At 31.5% G+C, this 20,500-nt stretch overlaps 1 protein-coding gene across 1 annotated transcript; it reads left to right on the top strand.

Moving 5' to 3' along the window:
* The first annotated feature begins 598 nt into the window (after positions 1 to 598).
* Positions 599 to 17,362, top strand: LOC306867180 (tetratricopeptide repeat protein 39C). Its single transcript, XM_079412756.1, has 15 exons — positions 599 to 662; positions 739 to 918; positions 2,294 to 2,342; positions 4,899 to 5,027; positions 5,123 to 5,234; positions 6,371 to 6,737; positions 8,438 to 8,606; positions 10,041 to 10,134; positions 10,311 to 10,418; positions 10,504 to 10,613; positions 13,211 to 13,334; positions 13,426 to 13,523; positions 13,781 to 13,885; positions 16,452 to 16,490; positions 16,564 to 17,362. The coding sequence occupies exons 2-15, from the start codon at positions 779 to 781 to the stop codon at positions 16,651 to 16,653; spliced, it is 1,734 nt and encodes a 577-aa protein (XP_079268882.1). The 5' UTR covers positions 599 to 662; positions 739 to 778; the 3' UTR covers positions 16,654 to 17,362.
* Positions 17,363 to 20,500: the final 3,138 nt, after the last annotated feature.

Below are 20,500 nucleotides of genomic sequence, written 5' to 3'. Positions count from 1 at the left end.
GTCGTAGCCTAATTAATTTTTTGTTGCGGAAAAAAAAAAGTGAGAAAAACATAAGAATTGTGGGATATAAAACTCAAAATTTTGAGGGAAAAAGACTGAACTGTGAGATTAAAAAGTCACAATTACCCTTTTTATTTTTATTTTGTTCATTCCGTGACTTGAGAGTAACTCGTTCAAAAGGTACTCGAATCTTTTGAATCGATTCACAAAAAAGATTCGTTCATCGATTGGTTCGCTATGCCAGAATCTTTTTTTGTGAATCGATTCAAAAGATTCGATTCACGATGAATCCAAATCCCTACAACTAAGGCCACTAGAGAAGCTGCAAGGGTTAATGTTGGTAGTAGTTTCCTGGATGGAGGCAAAGGGCGTGTTACACTCGAGAGGAAGCTGTCAAGCTTCTGTCTGAAAGCAGAATCGGCTCTATCACCTATAAGTTAGCAGCTCAGGGGAGTGAAAGACAAGCAGAAACGGGACAATAACGCCTCTTCTCTGTTGTAACGCGCTGTTAAAATGCAAACAACCAGCTGATATTTCATAGCTCACGGCGGCCTGATGGAGGGGACGATTGCGGATCTAAAAACATCTTAGCACCGCAGATCGGACACGGAAGGGATCAAACTATATCCAGACGATTTTCTCCAGTGGTCTGCTGTGCGTTGGTGAGGGAAAGATCATTTTATTTCGCGCTGCACGACGCCGTGCCGGTGGTTGTTTATTCCTGCGGTTTATTTACAGAAGAACGAGTTTTTGTCGCATAAAGGAGTAAACAGAGAGGATGGCAGGCCCTGATTCCCCGCAGCAGCAGGTTGAAGAGAAAGCCGAGCAGATAGATGATGCCGAGCTGGCGTTTCAAGGCATCAATATGCTGCTCAATAATGGCTTCAAAGAAAGCGACGAGCTCTTCAGGAGATACCGGTATCTATGATTTTACAATGATGTATATTATAAAATGGGGTTTTTGTTTGCATAAATTGGCTTTGCTGCTTTTATTTCTATTCATTTCTATCTATATTACCATTATATGCCTCAATACAATTTGAAATATATATAGTAATCTCGTTTTCCTCGGATATAATTAATATAAGTGTGTGTTGCATAACATGCAATAACAAAGTCAAATCTTCCTTTATTTACTAACGTTACTTATTTTCTGTTTCTTTTGCCATAATTTGGAATGTGTCTCAGTACATTAAAATTTATATTTTATAAGGGTCATAAGGGTCAATTTTTTGAAATTGAGATTTATACATCATCTGAAAGCTGAATAAATAAGCTTTCCATTGATGTGTGGTTTGTTAGTGGACAATATTTGGCTGAGATACAATTATTTGGAATCTGAGGGTGCAAAAAAATCAAAATATTGAGAAATCACATTTAAAGTTGTTCTTAGCAATGCATATTAGCCTACTAATCAAAAATGAAGTTTTTATATATTTACTGTAGGAAATTTACTAAATATCACTATTAATATAACTTAATATCCTAATGATTTTTAGCATAAAATAAAAATAATTTTGACCCACACAATGTCTTGTTGGCCATTGCTACAAATATACGCATGCGACTTAAGACTGGCTTTGTGGTCCAGGGTCACATTTATTTATTTATTTATTTGTAATGAATTAGGATTACTTGAGTGCTTGCTATTTTAGGACAAAATGTTGGTTTGCAGATGAACTAACATATAACTTCTTCTCGTGAGATCATAAATAATTATAATGATGGGTGCATAGATGAATGGCTGTTTGCCTGGTCCATGTAGCCCTAGGCATGGGTGCAAACTGTGCACAATAATCATCCTATTAAGAGATTATATTATGCATTATATGTGATTAGAGAGATAAATAGAGGAAAATCCAGTGGAAAGTCTTAATTTAGTTTTTTGGTATCATTTTGACTTGAGTTACAGATGACTAATAGTAATTAAAATGACATATTGCATTAAACTGAAGAAACATGTTACAGATTCCTATATGAAGCCTGAGGATTTATATATCAGAAGAAACCGCTACTTAAGACATTCTTAAGGCTACAGATATTCATGGATATTAAGTTTAATGCTATTAGGAGCTTAGCGCTTTGGCTTTATTTGTGGATAATTCCTTGTTTAATGCGAAATATAATCTTATGAGCAGGCATGCACAGAGGTATAAATCATTCACAAAGCTGTATTTATTTTATTTTTAATATATATGTGTGTACACACATTTTTTTCTGGAATATTATGCTTTTTCAGAGGCTAAACTTGTGTCATAGTGCCGTATCCCATGATTCCCTGTTCTGTCCGCAGGACCCACAGTCCACTGATGAGCTTCGGCGCCAGTTTTGTCAGTTTCTTGGTAAGTGAACTCAGTTAAATAGTTTTTAGTTAGTGCTTCCAGTATGTTTGATACAGGAGCAGTTGAACTGAAAGTGCGTTTGCAGTTCATAAAACTCCTTTAGGGTTTGAATCTACGTCTGTACTTGCCCACAACATAAGCCACCTAGCTCATTTTTATACCGCTACCCGGCAGAACTTTATTTTTGGACCAAGTAAACTGTTGTTTAACAGAGACATGCTGGGAAAAACAACACACATGGCTGTAGTGGTAACATCAGCTGGGTAGCCCAAGGTGGTTTTCTTGTGTTATTAGTTTGACATCAGCTCATCATTTCTAGTCCATCTCTGTTATCTGTGTTACTGTATGTGACACAGTCAGCAAATGCTCTCGTTCGCACTCCAGCCGCAGTCCTGTTTCCTGCAGCGCTGCTCTCATTTCATCCCAGCCATTAATAGGAGTGAGACGACAGGAAGTCAAATACTAGCGAGAAAGAGACGGAATAGAGATGTTTATAATAGCAAATCATTTTCTACATTTTTGTAAGTGATTTCTCTCAAGGGATTGTTTTATTTTGATTTCATATTTATTTTGTATTTTATTTTATAGGAGAATAGCAAGTGTTTTTTACAGAATAGCCATTTTTAAAATGTTGTTCTACATTTTTATAGAATATTGTTTATAATATTAAAGTTGTATTTTTATTTATTTATTTATTTTTCATTTAATAGAAGAATAGCAAGTATTTTTTTTTTCATTCTACATTTTAATTATATTTAATAGAATATTTATTTCCCTAAAGTGAATTTTTATTTTATGGTTATTTTATTTTATAAATAAATAAACAAACAAATAAAATAAATAAAATAAGTAATAAAAAATAAAATTTAACTTCTGGAAAAATTATTTTTACAAAATGGATATTCTCCTATGAAATACAATTTCACAACATTTGTTTTTTTTTTAAATGTAGAATAAAATTTAAAAAACATTTGCTATTCTCCTATAAAATAAACAATAAAATAAAATTTCACTTCAGGGAAAATTATCCTTTAAAAATGCAGAATAAATTGAAAAAAAAGCAAAATAAAATTCTACAAAATGTATATTTTTAGATTTATTCTACATTTTTAAAGGATACTTATTCCCTGAAGTGAAATATTGGATAATTTTAAATTATTATTTTTTTATAGGATTTTTAAGGGAAGTTTTATTTTATTGTTACTCATTTTATTTATTCATTTTAAATGATCTTATATTCAAAGGATATTTTTTTTTCCATGAAGTGAAAATGTATTTTATTTAATGCCCTTAATGTAATAACAGTAATGTGTGGATCAGCACATAGCACACTATTTCTGCAGCATACAGTATGTTGTCAGTGTCTAGTATGCATGGAATACCCAGAAGGCAAACTGTTTATTCTTGTGTAATAAGTACTGTTTCACATTCTATTTTAAAAAATAGTAGGAGGTGTTCAGTTTAAGCTGTGCAGCATGCAGAATACTGTCCAAATGCAGCCTGAGTTTCTCATCAAAAGTTGAGGAACAGACCTTGTCACAACCTCTTATGTCAAACCCGGTGCCCCTGGATGTGAATTGTGATGTCACTATGATGTTGTTTGGGCCCTCGGCGGGAATTCAGACAGCAGAGGAGGGATTTGTGGTATAAGAAATGGTATTCAGCACTAATGTTTCTCCAACATAGAGGGCTTACTTCACCAAAAGACCTTCAGAAGCATCTGGGTTATTGTTGGGCACTAGTGTAGTTGCCATGGTTTAGCTTTAGCTAATAATAGACACCTTATACTATAAGAATATGGTGTAATATAGAAGATATATAATTACATTGTGCAACAACGATAGCCATTGTTGAGTATGAAAGGCTCATAGTGCCTTTAGTGCTGGGAATATTTAGTTTTCTGTCTGTTCCGTATTTTGCATCTGACTTCCTTCAATCATATTACCATTTTTTGCCATGTTTTATGAAGGTTTTACTGTTACGGAAAGGATATCTATTGAGGAACATGCTCATTTAAATATGTGTTTGTTCACTTTTAGTATGAATGTTGAAATGAATGTTTTGCTCAGCTAGCTCAGTCAGTAGAGCTGTAGACTTTTAATCATATGGTTGTGGGTTCGAATCCTGTGCTACACAGGAATTTTTTCATGTGTGAAACTGTTGGTTTACTAAAGCATGTGCTAAATGAATAGAAGTAAATATACAGGTATATTCAGTAACTATAAAGGTACAGTTGTGAGGTCAAAAGTTTACATGCCCTTCAGAATATGCAAAATGTTAATTATTTTACCAAAATAAGAGGGATTATACATGTTATTGTTTATGTAGTACTGACCTGAATAAGATATTTCACATAAAAAATGTTTACATGTAGTCCACAAGAGAAAATAATAGTTGAATTTATAAAAATGACCCCGTTCAAAAGTTTACATCGGTTTATATCGGTTTTCTATATATATATATATATATATATATATATATATATATATATATATATGTCAAAACAATGTGAGGCTTTTCCAATATCGTGCAGCCCTAATATTCGTGTGATCATAGAATGCCATGATGACATTCGAGGAGGAAAAAATGCAGATGGCCAGCGATGACCTGAGAACTACTGAAAAGCTTTGCGAGAGCGACAACGCCGGCGTCATCGAGACCATCCGCAACAAAATCAAGAAGAGCGTGAGTTTGTTTGTAGGAGTGTGTGGCAGCAGGACGCACTGAATCTGTGTGCCAGATTCTTCACATCAACGACTTGGTTTTAATCTTTGCCCCAGATGGACTCGAGATCAGGAGTGGAGATTGTGGATCGTCTTCAGAGACAGATCATCGTGGCCGACTGCCAGGTTTATCTCGCCGTGCTGTCCTTCGTCAAACAGGAACTATCAGGTGCATTCCACGTTTATGGTTTACAAACCAGCTTGAAACTTTATATGCGTCATTTGCATGCCACTGTGTTGGGGGGAATAAACAAACTTGATATTATTATGATATTATTATTATTATTATTAAATATTAGAGGGGAGAGAAGTTCAGGTGTGAGGTCATGTTTACTTTTTAAAAAAATATTCCACAAAACATTAAGTAGTGTAATTTTTATTTTTATTAATTTTAGATTTTCTCATTTTATTTTTTATTTTATCATTATTATTGTATTTTATCTTATTAATTTTAATTAACTTTTTTAATATGATTTAATTCTTTAATTTTATATTTGTAGTTTAAATTATTAATTAATAATAAAATAAGCATAATGCATTTAGTATTAATAAAATTATTAAAATTAAGATTATTTTTACGTTTTTATTACTGTAGGTATACACAAATTTGGATTATTAAAAATTATTCAGCTTCTCACCAAAATAATAAAAGGATTAATCATGCAGTTATTTTTATTGTTTTTATTTGTTTTAAATTTGTGTATAACTGAATTTGTAATTTAATATTTTTATTGAAATATTAATATTAATAAAATTATTATTTTTTTTACATTGATTTTTTTATTAAAGTGTATACAAATTTTGGATTTTTTAAAATGATTCCATGCCACCAAAAATATTGAAAGACACAATCATGCATTTAATTATTTTTGTTATTTTATTGTATATGTGAATTTCTTTAATTTTATATTTTTATTTGAAAAGTAATTTTAATTTATATTTTTTAACATTTGAATTTAATTTTTTTTTAAATTACTTTAAGTTTGCACAAATTTGGATTATTCATTTTTTTTAGCTTGTCACTAAAAATATTAAAAGGCCTAATTATTCAATTATTTAATTGTTTTTATTTGCTTTTCATTTTTATTGTATATAATAGAATTCCTTTAATTTTATATTTGTATTTGAGAGTTACTATATTTTATATATTAATAGTAATATATTTTTTACTTTATTATTTGAAGTGTACACACGTTTGGATTATTTCAAATGTTTCAGGTTGTCATTAAAAATATTAAAAGACTCAATCATGCTAGTTTTAACATTTTCTTTCATTTAACATCATTATGACCTGTCGCTCCTCAGCATACATCAAAGGAGGCTGGATCCTCCGCAAGGCCTGGAAAATGTACAACAAATGCTACAGTGACATCAGCCAGCTGCAGGAAGCCTGTCGGCGCCGCTCCTCCGACCAGCAGGGGGCGCTGGCCTCCGATCAGGCCAACCACAACACCTCAGCCGAGAGTGGCGTCCGGGTGACGGAAGAGGTTCTGGACCGCCTGAAGGGTTCGGTCAGCTTCGGCTATGGGCTCTTTCACTTGTGTATTTCGATGGTGCCTCCACACCTGCTCAAGATCGTCAACCTGCTGGGCTTCCCTGGAGACCGTCACCAAGGTCTCGCCTCATTAGCATATGCCAGCGAGAGCAAGGATATGAAGGCGCCGCTCGCCACGTAAGATGACGTTTTTTTTTGTGTTTCTCGCACGTCAATCCAGTATTTGGCATGCATTTCTCATTAGCTTAGGCTAAATTATTAGCATTTGCAGAAATGTCATACGTCATAGCGCTGATATGTCAGAAGAAAACCCATCACTGCTGATGTTCGAACACACACTGTCACATGTCTAACTGGTTTCACACTGGGGTTACATAATTGATGGCATCTGAAAGGTCACAATTAGAGATAAAGGGCATTAGATGGAAAGGTCATGTGAGGATATGCAAGCAAATGCTACCACAGAATAGGAAAATGTGCATTTTGCTCTGCTTGCTCAATTAGTAGAGCTTTAGGCTTTTAAATCACAAGGTTGCGGGTTCGAATCCCGCGGTGAGTGGGAATTTTTCATATGCAAAACTGTTCAGTTGCAAGCTTGTTTAGACTAATGGTGTGTGCACACCAAAAGCTAATTTAATTATTTGCGCGAGTAAATTACATACAAAGTCAACGCAAAGATGTGAATAGATGCGAATGACGCGATTGCCTCGAACAAGCAATATACGCCTCAATCGCGTCTTCCGTGCAAGTTGAAAAATGTCAACTCGAGTGGAAAATTCGTATGACGCGTTGTGGTGCAAGCCAATCAGTGAAGAGCTTATTGACACCTTTAGTTGTATCAGAAAATGAAGGAGAGCATTATGCGATGATTGTATTCACACAAGTGACTTGAAAAACATCTCGCGAGTAATTTAGAGCGATAACGCAATGAGAATATCCCCTGATCGTCAGACTTCTAAAATAGCTGGGGGAAAAAACACTTTGAGTTTGAATTTGAGCCATATTTGGAGAGGTCTATCATGGAGAAACCACCTAGCAACCATCCACAACACCCTAGCATTATTAGCAGTGAGACCATCTATAATAACATATCAACAACCTAGAAACTAAAACAGAACAGAAATAACACTTATAGCAAGAGCCAAACAATCTTACCAACTCCCTGGAAACAATCCACAAGAGCCTAGCAACCAACCAGAGCATCCTAGCAACAGCTTAGCAACCACCCAAACAATCTAGCTACCACATAGCAACTTTTATTGGCATCGAGACCATCCATAACGCCTTATCAACAGCCTAGTAACCAGCCAGAACGCTCTAGTAAGAGCTGAACAATGTAGTACCACATAGCAACACCCTGGAAACCATCCCTAGCATTATTGCAACATAACACCTTATCAACCACCTAGCAACCGCCAGAACACCTTAGCAACAGCCTAGCAACCACCCAGAGCATTCTAACATTATGGCAAATTTAGTACTTTCAAATACCATTCATATTTTCTTCATAAAATATAAATATCTAGTCCATTTTGATCATTTCAGAGATTTTTCTTTAACGACATAGTTCGCAACCATTCTTTCAGCTCTCTTTGGACACATTGTTCTCGGCAGTTGCTTGCCAGAGGCTGACAGATTGCGCCGCAGCTCTAATAATAGAGATGAATTTAAGCATACTTAATCCAGCCCGGGACAAAACGTACCCAATTTGTTCTTCAGATGAAAAGATGCTGCTTTTTTTTTTGTTAAATCGGTGCTGCTGTAGCAGTTTGTGCACAGCAAGTAATAAATAAATTAATAACCAAACACAACTAATAAACATGCAAACTGTGTTATTATATGTTTCTTTGCCTTCTTTTCTCTCGTTTCTCTCTCAGTTTGGCTCTTCTGTGGTACCACACCGTGGTGCAGCCCTTCTTTGCTCTGGACGGCTCTGACTCGCTTGCCGGGCTCCTGGAGGCCAAAGCCATTCTGCAGAAGAAGGCGATGGTTTACCCAAACTCCTCTCTCTTCATCTTCTTCAAGGGACGGGTGCAGAGATTAGAGGTGGGTATGTAGGGATTTCACATCAGAGATTATGAAACCAGAGCAGATGCTTAGTGCTTGATAATCGACTGGCATGATTAAATCATTGAAATAATAGTGCGGTTTATGCTTCACTGACATTTAATTACTATGCAACCACCACAATGACTATCTTCATGTAGTGAGTGTGTTAGACGCAATGGAAGGCATTCAAAACCAATCATTAATATCAATAATCTCCGATACAAATTATACACCGACTACAATGTGTAATTTATATTACACTAGAGAAAAACAAATGTCATGTTGGATATCATACAGGACTTAAATCAGAGCACAGGAACATGAGAAAGGAAAAAAAGAATAGATGATATATTACAATTTAATAATTATAATAAAATTTTATTCAACACTTATAATAAAAAAATTACAATATAAACTATTTATTACAATTCATTATTTGTGTGTGTCTGTGTGTATATATAAATATATATATATATATATATATATATATATATATATATATATATATATATATATATATGTGTAAGATTTTAATAAACTCTTGTATACTCAAATATTACAATAGCATAAGAACAATGATTATTGCAATATGTTATATATTTATTATAATTATATATGAATAATTTATGTATGTATATGTAAATAATATAATGTTTATAAATTGTGCTTATTATAACTAAATTACTATATAAACTATATTTGTGACTAATTATTAAAACATAAATAAATAACATTTATAAATTTAGTCTATTTATTTAAATTCAACATATTGATCCAATAAATTTCTAAATATTTAGATTTTATATAAACATACACACACACACACACACACACATATATATATATATATATATATATATATATATATATATATATATAATATATATATATACACACACACAAATGATTTGTATATAATAAATTACAAAAAATACAATTTATTTCTAAAACTATATATGTAAAAATAAATTTCTTATAAAAAAATCAGTAAACTTATGCTATGTAACAAACTATGCTATGTATTTTTACTATTTATATATAATAAAAAAATATATGAATTTATGTATGTAAATAATGTAAAGTTTATAAATTGTGCTTATTATAACTAAATTACTATATTTGTGACTATTAATAATTATTAAAACATAAATAAATAACATTTATAAATTTAGTCTATTTATTTAAATTCAAATTATTGATTCAATAAATGTCTAAATATTTTGATTTTATATAAACACACACAAACACACACACAAATGATTTGTATATAAATTACAAAAAATACAATTTATAAAACTATATACGTAAAAATACATTTCTTATAAAAAAATCAGTAAACTTATGCTATGTAGCAAACTATGCTATTTATTTTTACTTATATATATATATATATATATATATATATAAAATGTATTTTTATATTTTTTTCAGTGCCAAATCAACAGTGCGCTGGCGTCATTTCAGGATGCTCTGGAGTTCGCCTCAGACCAAAGAGAGATTCAACATGTGTGCCTCTATGAAATTGGTACAAATCTGTAGTTGTCTTACTTTTTAGTACAGTCATTTATTAAATATTTTGTCCAGTTTGATTGAATTTTGGCATGGTAATTAGAGAAACGTATGCAGTAATCGTATTCTTTCCGACAAAATTAATAACTGAGTGTATGATGTGTGATTGTTGCATTTGTTCTGGATTTGCAGGCTGGTGCAGCATGATAGAGATGAACTTTGAAGATGCTTACAGGTCTTTTGAGCGGCTGAAGAATGAATCTCGATGGTCACAGTGTTACTATGCTTACCTCACTGGAGGTCAGATTATGTTCTCTCTCAAACTCTTTTTAACGTCTCTTTAAAATAACCGTTTTATTAAAACCTTTTACATCTCAACCCAAAGTATGTCAGGGGGCTTCTGGTGATCTAGAGGGAGCCAAAGCTGTTTTCCGAGATGTCCAGAAGCTTTTTAAACGCAAGAACAATCAGATTGAGCAGTTTGCACTGAAAAGAGTGAGTTATCTAATAATTTATTAATAATACATTTTTTGCAGTTATGATTTCAAATTTTAAATTAAACTAATAATAACTCAAATTTATACATATAAATTTGTAGTTATAATAATTTATAATATACAAATAATTACTTTTTATGCTATTGTAAATATGGGATTTCTATACCATTTTTATTTATCTATTATATTAGTAATAATAATGTTATTATTATATTTTATATAATAATTTTATTAATGATAAAGTTAATATTTTTTTAGAAGTATTGAGTTTGTTTCTCTATAAGTTTAACTAATAAATATAATTTATAAATGCTACTATATAGATATATTAGGGATGCACAGAGATGAAAATTTTGGCCGATACCGAGAATTCTTTATAAATGAAAGCCAATAACCATATGTTGGCCGGTAAATCTAAATCCAAATTTTTATATAATTTTTTAGCCTGATTACAAAAAAAGTCTCACCATTAAAAGCCATTAAACACTTCAACATAAATCAAACACAAAGCAGCCTTACAAATAAATAAAACAATGCTTAATGCAAACAAGTCGCTGGACAACATTACTTAATGTTACATGTTAAAAAAATAAAATTAAATCATGTGCCATGGATAAATTAAACAGAATAGCCACCGCAAATGAAATTATTTTAATTAAACCATATTGTTGATGAAAAATAATAATATAAAAATAAAAGTGGTGGTGGTTATTATTATTAATATATCAATGATTTTGAAAAAGAAGTATCAATCAATCAATCAATCAATAATTTTATTCCGGTCCTCACAAACAAATTTTCACAAAATAAATAAAATACATTGTTACTGAAAAAGGAGTAGGCAGAAGCCTTGCTTATTATGCCTTCCCTTTATACATAATTAACTGAATGGGTGACCCTTTTCACCAAGTTAAATAACACAAAATATATATACAATATAACAAAATATTATATAACGTACAATATAACAAAAACATTTTCCAAAATGTACAAACATAATTCAAAACAAAAATAAACACTTTTAAACAATACAACCATAATTTATTTATACGGAGTCATATAATTATTTTTCACCTTGTTTTTTTACATTTTCTTAAATAAGCAAAGTGAATAACATACTTTTAGTTCCTTATCACATTTATTCCATAGATTTACCCCTTTAACAGATAAACACCTACTTTTTGCATTAGTTCTTACCCTTACTTTTTCGAACATATACAATCCTCTTATATTATACTGACTTTCTCTTATTTTGAACAACCTCTGAACACAATTTGGAAGTAAATTATTATAAACTTTGTACATTAACTGTAAAGTATATAGATCAACTAAATCGAGAAATTTGAATGCAGGTAAATTAAAAATTTATTTGTAGGTTCATAATAATCAACCTTTTTAACAATCCTAATAACTTTCTTTTGTAACTTATATATTGAATTTAAGTTGGTTTTATATGTGTGACCCCACACCTCCATAGAATTGAGGGTTTTCAAAAAATGGTTTGATGATAACAGACTTTCACTGAATTTAAGTAAAACAAAGTTTATAATATTTAGTAATCAAAAAAGTAACAACAAAGTGAAACTAACGATTAATAATGAGGAAATGGACATTTTTGGGTGTTATAATTGATCATAAATTATGTTGGAAATCACATATTAATCATGTAAAAACAAAAATGTCTAAATCCATTGCAATATTAAATAGAATAAAACATATTTTGAATGAAAAAACTTATATATATATGTTGCACTTCACTGTATTTTCCTGTTCGAAGGGATTCCAATAATATTTCAAGCAATTAAAAACATCATGGCGAACAGAGCGCATCTGAAGTGCCTCTGCAGGAAATAATGCATTATTTATCGGCTTTAATATATCAGCCAAATTTTCTTAGCGGTTCGATAACGATAACAGAAAAATTAACATTTATTGGCCGATACCGATATATCGTTCATCCCTACTAATATATATATATATATATATATATCTCTATCTATATCACACACACGTGATGTCAAACGATTAATCACGATTAATTGCATCCAAAATAAGTTTTTGTTTACATATGTATGTGTGCTGTGTATATTTATGTATATATATATAAATACACACACATGCATGTATATATTTCAGAAAAATATGTTGTTTATAATATTTATTTATAATATAAATTAAATTAATATAAATATAGACATATAAATACATGTAAATATTTTCAAAATATATACTGTATGTGTGTATTTATAAATGCATATACATAATGTACACATTATATAGTAAATGTATAGTATATAATTTAATATAGAAAAGGTTTTTATAATTTGTAATACATAGTTATAATTTTATAATTCAAAAACAATTAATCATTTTATATTAATGATAAATTATCACTTTGTTAAAAAAAGAGACCTTTTCTAATAACTATAATTTATGAATATTACCTATTATTTTATATGTACATAACTACAAATTATAGAGAAATTTGTATTGTAATTTTGAATATAAAAATCATTATTTCACATTTAATAATGTAAACGTATTACATTTCTAAACCTGTTTATTTTATTATTTTTATTTTTCCTTAATAAAAAGGCAGAGAAGCTGAGGAAAGTCTCCCTCACGCGAGAGCTGTGCATTCTGGGTGTTGTGGAGGTGCTATACTTATGGAAAGCTCTTCCAAACTGCTCTTCCTCCAAACTCCAGCTTATGAACCAAGGTAAAGAGCGGTGTGATGAAATGTGTGCTATCGGTCAGCTCTGAGCTCCTCTTTTCCCACATTATAACCCTGATCTTGATGCTGTATTCAGTGCTACAGGGGCTGGATGAGCAGTCGAGCCTGGGCCTCAAACACCTGCTGCTTGGTGCTATTCAGAAATGTCTTGGGAATATTAAAGATGCTGTTCAGGTTTGTTCAATCTCATCAGGTTGTTGTAACTCCTTATGTGTGCAAACTAAGGTGATTTACCTGTAGAGGTCTTACAGGTACAGTAACAGTACAATATGTCAGTTTCTAAGTAAAGTTTACAAATTGATTTCAGAGCACAAATGCTACAAAATGCAGAATATGACGCATTAAAAACATGTTTCAGATTGGTGTGGCTCAGATTTGTGTATCTTGTTTATCCTCTCACATACTGTGTTTAATACTGATTGGGTTTCTAGTCGTTTCAGCTGGCAGCGCAGGATGAATACGGCCGTCTGAATAACAGCTATGTGCAGCCCTATTCCTGCTATGAGCTGGGCTGCGTGTTACTGGCTAAACCTGAGGTAAATCACATTCACAATCCCTTTATTCTCAATATGAAGACACTATATTTCAATATTTATTCATTCATCAGCTGCCAGTAGATTTAATTTTAATCCCAATTCTTCAGTTCAAACAGTCTTTTAGAAACTTTTTAATTGTGTATTATACAATTTATTCTGAAAATACCATCACAAGGATTAACATATAGAATTACCAAACTTTACTACTACTAATAATAAAAACACCCAACACCACATCGTTATCATAGTGTGGTGCGTATATGAATGGTTATTATTTAGTATTTTCTAATCATTATATTTTTTTTATTATAGTTCTGAGTTTTAAATATAAACTAAGTTTTAGTTTATATTTAAACATAAATAAAAATATTTATATATAAACTACTATCTAAATATAAACTAAAAATATTTATATAAACTAAATATAAACTACTATGCAACTATAATTTATAAATATGATATGAGTTTCCAATTTAGTTTAAATATAAACATATAATACACACAAACTCAACCAATTAATTTTTTTTTTATTATGTGTATATACACAGAAATAATATTTATAAATTATAATTTTTATGAGTTTAAGATGTAGCTTTATTTATTTATTATTCAGTATAATAATTTATTAGTGCTGGGCAACAATTAATCGCATCCAGAATAAAAGTTTTTGTTTACATAATATGTGTGTACTGTTTATATTTATTATGTATATATAAATACTAAACACATACAGTATATATTTAAGAAAAAAATTGTTTATATATTAAATATATTTATATATAATATCAATTAATTTATATTATATATAAATATACATGTAATTATTTTCAAAATATATACTATGTGTCTTTGTATACATAATAAATATACACAGTACACACACATACAGGTACATCTAAAAAAAATTAATATTGTGAAAAAGTTGTTTTTTCTTGTAACTTATTTCAAAAAGTGAACATTTCATATATTTTAGATTCATTGCATGTAAAGTAAAACATTTCAAATGTTTTTTGTTTTAATTTTGATGATTAGAGCTTACAGCTCATGAAAGTAAAAAATCAGTATCTCAAAATATTAAAATATTTACATTTGAGTTTCAATTAATGACCATCCCTACAGTAGAAATTTCGGGTATCTTTCGGGTAATTTTGGTAGGAAAAGGTGCACAAGCAACAGGGATGACCGCAAGCTTGAGAATACTGTCAAGCAGAGCTGATTCAAACACTTGGGAGAGCTTCACAAGGAGTAGACTGAAGCTGGAGTCAGTGCATCAAGAGTCACCACGCTCAGACGTCTTCAGGAAAAGGGCTACCAAGCCACTTCTGAACCAGAGACAACGTCAGAAGCATCTTACCTGGGCTGTGTAGGAAAAGAACTGGACTGGTGCTCAGTGGTCCAAAGTCCTCTTTTCAGATGAAAGTAAATTTTGCATTTCATTTGGAAATCAATGTCTGGAGTCTGGAGAAAGAGTGGAGAGGCACAGAATCCATGTTGCTTGAAGTCCAGTGTGAAGTTTCCACAGTCAGTGATGATTTGGGCTGCCATGTCATCTGCTGGTGTTGGTCCACCGTGTTTTCTGAAGTCCACAGTCAACGCAGCCATCGACCAGGACATTTTAGAGCACTTCATGCTTCCTTCTGCTGACACGCTTTATGGAGATGCTGATTTCATTTTCCAGCAGGACTTGGCACCTGCCCACACTGCCAAAGGTACCAAAAGCTGGTTCAATGACCATGGTGTTACTGTGCTTGATTGGCCAGCAAACTCGCCTGACCTGAACCCCATAGAGAATCTGGAGTATTGTCAAGAGGAAGATGAGAGACACCAGACCCAATAATGCAGATGACCTGAATGCCGCTATCAAAGCAACCTGGGCTTCCATTACACCTGAGCAGTGCCACAGGCTGATTGCCTCCATGCCACGCCGCATTGATGCAGTAATTCATGCAAAAGGAGGCCCAGCCAAGTATTGAGTGCATAGAAATGAACATACTTTTCAGAAGCCTGATATTTCTGTTTAAAACATTCTTTTTTATTGATCTTATGTAATATTCTAATTTTCTGAGACACTGAATTTTTGGTTTTCATTACCTGTAAGCCATAATCATCAACATTTCAAGAAATAAAGGCTTGAAATATTTCACTCTATGTGTAATGAATCTATATAATATATGGGTTTCACTTTCTGAAATGAGTGACAAAAAATATTGACCTTTTTCACGATTCATCAAATTTTTTGAGATGTACCTGTATATTATATAAACAAAAACCTTTATTAACCCAGCACTAAAATTGACTAATTTGTGAATAAAAAATAAAATAAAAAAAGTAATATAAATTATACGTAGTTATTAGGACTTAAGCTTTTAGTTTATACATACTATATCATTTTTAATATTTTCATAAAATATAGTACCAACTATAGTAAAAGACTGATATTGGTCATTTGTGTTTATTAAATCTATTTATTGGACTTTTTTTAAAACTATTATTTCTTAAGCAAATTGTTTTAATACTTGTTTTTTTTTTTATCCTTTAAATTTATTTCATCTTTTTCCCTCCTAAGACCCTGAGTAAAGGAAGCTCATTGCTGCTTCAGGCCAAGGTAAGACTTCAGTGATTTAGTATCTTGAATGCATCAGTAGTTGATTTGAGATGGTGACTACCTCTGCTTGCAGGAGAACTACACCGGGTACGACTTCGAGAACAGGCTGCACGTCCGCATCCATTCCGCCCTCGCCTCCATAAAGGAAGTGGTCCCTCACTGACCCACCCGTCCCACCTCAGAAGAGCTCCTGTCCAGCACTTTTTCAAACGAAAGCCATTTGAAGTAATCCTGCTTTTCTGGAGGGAGAAACTGAGAGTCAGCGGATTTCAGGTGACAGAGGACGTGTTCGCCAATATTTTTCCGCCTGGTATTGAAAAGGTTCACTCTTCATGTAGCTGTTGGTCCCAGTGATCTAATCTAATCTAATTTTCACGTTCACATTTACTCCAGTTTGTGTGTTCAAGATTGATCTACAGAAGTAACTCTCACGAAGAAACACAAGAGTAGACCAACTGGTTAGATCCTTTCCCAGATCATACTAAACATTAGCATGGGATAGAACTCTACATAAAATTGAAATATATATTGTGTAACCCTTTATCTCAAAGAAATAATAGTATCCAAACTTTACCTATAACTACCTGTATGTCAAATCAAGATTGTTTGCGTCTGGTGTAGTGGCAGACCGATATGAGACCGAAATGGTATGATTTCAAAAACAGTTAAATTATAATTATTTTCAAGTCCATTTTGCATAAAATTATACTAAAGCTGATTTATTTATGATTTGGTAACACTTTATTTTACAGCATCCTTGTTACTTTCTATTGTAATTACAGTAAATTCTGCATAATTACATGCAACTAACCCTAAACCAAACCTTGCCTTTAAGTGTTAATTGATATTACTCATTACTTAATTACACCGTAACGAGGACACTTTAAAATAAACATTTTTAATTATTATATGTATGTCTTTATTATTCACATCTAATTTTCAGTAAAAATATTAAAGTGGTGTTTTAAATTATAAAATGATAAATTGTGCAAAAATTCAAAACATCACTTGAATTTGGAGCCAGTTGTATGAATAATATATATTTGAAATAAACAATAAATGTTAATATTTTTAAAGAAAATTCCATATAATAAATATTTAATCATTTGTTCATTATAAAATTATTTTATAATTTTCAGTAAAATTATTCAATTTTGCGTATAGATAGATACTGTATTATAAACTATTAATTCCAGTGGTATTATATACTATTATGCCAGTGGTATTAATAGTATATTGTTTGAAATAAAAATATCGGCACCCTTGGTAAATATGATCAAAGAAGGCTGTGAAAATTAATCTGCATTGGTAATCCTTTTGATCTTTTATTAAAAAAATTCACAAAAGTCTAACCTTTCATTGGATAATAAGAATTTAAAATGGGGGGAAATATCATTATGAAAAATGTTTTTCTCAAATACACGTTGGACACAATTATTGGCACCCCTAGAAATTTTTATGAGTAAAATATCTCTGAAGTATATTCTAAACTAAAAAATGAGTTTTTTAGCAGCAAACACTCAAGATGGGTTTGGTGAACACAGGGATAAAAAGTACCCCATGTGTACAATGAAATATACTGCTGTATTTGTGATGTTGTGGGCCTATATTTCTGCTGGAGGTCCTGGACATCTTGTTTAGTTTAGACACATGGCATCATGGATTCCAGGCACGTGCAGAAGGGGGGGGGCTTTGGGGGCTCAAGCCCCTGCCCTTTTTCAAAATTATTCAAAAGTGACAAATAGCAATAATATTGTAGTCAATAAAACAAAATGCATTTGAATTATAATTAACATGACAATGTGCACAAAGGGTAACTAATCGCTCAAAAGTAGGAAAATTCCTGTTTATTTTTATATCTGTCAATCTGAGGCGTTGCTATGGGTTGCGTGCGTTTTGCTCGACTGATTTTCCACAGTCTGTTCGGAAAGGCTCTCAAGCCATATATGGTTATTTCAGTGAATAGATCGATGGAAAGAAAAAAATAAACCAAACAATATTTCAAACTTTATCAATAATCAAGTTAGTGAGTCGATTTAATTAAAAATCCACATATTATATATTTTAGAATATTAGATGGGCTAATTCATCAATGCCCATTTGTCATGTATAATACACCAACCAATCATGTTCAAATTTCATTGGACAATAATGTGAAGTGGTGCGGTCATTTTCCGTTCTTATTCATAAATTGGTTGAAAATTACATGGCAGAGACTAGCTTATTTGTGGAGCGATCTGGATCTGCGGTTTGTCTCATTTTATAAATCAAATTACATCGCTGAGAAAATGGATGCTAAATGAAATGAAAAAGCACGGCACAAAACCGCGCAGCGCCAAAAGTCGCAATAATGGTAATCAGTTCACTTACGTTTATGTATAATGCACCTTTTACTGTTTGATGAAACTATCATAGTAATGAAGCCCAAGTGCCACCTACAGGCCTATTATGTGAAGTGTAGGCTGGCGAAATGGTGACATGAAAGGATTTTATATTATATTACCATTTTTGATAATTATGCAGCATTACGAAAATGTCTTATGCTCATTAAACCTGCATTTATTTGATCAAAAATACAGAAAAAAACTGTAATATTGTGAAATATTACAATTTAAAAGATTGTTTATCTATTTTAATATACTTTGATATCGTTGATTTCTGTGATCAAAGCTATATTTTCAGCATCATTACTCCTGTCTTCAATGCATGATCCCTCAGAAATCATTCTAATATGCTGATTTATTATCAATATTGGAAACCGTTGAGCTGCTTATTTTTTTATATATATTTATTTTTAGGGTTTTTTTTTGGAACCCATGATACTTCTTTGGGGTTCACTGATAAATAACAAATAAAAACAACAGCATTTATTCAAAATAGATATGTTTTCAAACAATATCAATCTGTATGAACACTGTTTCTATCAATTTAGCAAATCTTTGCTGAATGAAAACTAACTTTAAAAAAAAACTGACATCAAGCTTTTCCACGTATATTGTTACAAAAGTTATATTTTAAATAAATGCTGTGCTTTTTTAAAATTTTTATTAATCAAAGAATTTTATTAAAGGTTTCCAATATTGATAAATCAGAATTGCATAAAATGTATTTTAATTTGATAAAATAAATGCAGGCTTGATGACCATAAATTACTTCTTGCAAAACTAAAATAGTAATGTATCCAAACTTTTGACATATCTTTTTTTTTTTTTTTTACATTGCCCCTAATTTACATTTGAGCCCCTGCTTCTGAGGAACTCCCTGCACGTCCCTGATGGATTCTATCAAATACCAACAGATAAAAAAAATCAACAAGTGACTAGAAATCTTATAATGGGCCATGTTTGGATCTTCCCATCCATACAATAATCCAAACACAAACCTCAAAAAATGGGTCACTGAGCACAGAACCAAGCTTCTGCTGGCCATTCCAGTCCTCTGACCTGAACCCTGTAGAAAATGAGTGAGGTGAACTGAAGAGAAGACGCTCCAACATGGAGCTGGGAATCTGAAGGGTCTGGAGTGATTCTGGATGAAGGAATGGTCTCTGATCTCTTGTCAGGTGTTCTCTAACCTCATCAGGCATTATAGGAGAAAATTTAGAGCTGTTAAACTGGCAAATGGAGAAAAGTATTGAATAAAAGGGTGCCATTAATTGTGGCCAATGTGTATTACAGAAAAACATTTATTTCATAATGATATTTCCCCCCATTTTAAATTCTTATTATCCAATGAAAGGTTAGATTTTTGTGTGTGTGTTGTTTTTTTTTTAAATAAAAGATCAAAAGGATTAACAATGCAGATTAATTTTCACATCCTTTGATCAGATTTACAGAGAGTGACGATATTTTTGGCCATGACATACATATAATATGAAAAAAAGGGTTAAGTTCTGAATTTTTGTATTTTTTAAATGTTATATGTTTACTGAAATTATATAAAATCGAATATTTGTATTTCTTTGGTTCTTTATAACTACAAAGTACCACTTTTTTATTTTTTAAGCAAGC

The sequence above is a fragment of the Barbus barbus genome, assembly GCF_936440315.1.
Source record: "Barbus barbus genome assembly, chromosome: 49".
In the NCBI taxonomy this organism is placed as follows: Eukaryota; Metazoa; Chordata; class Actinopteri; order Cypriniformes; family Cyprinidae; genus Barbus; species Barbus barbus.
This window is presented reverse-complemented; position numbering and strand designations above follow the sequence as displayed.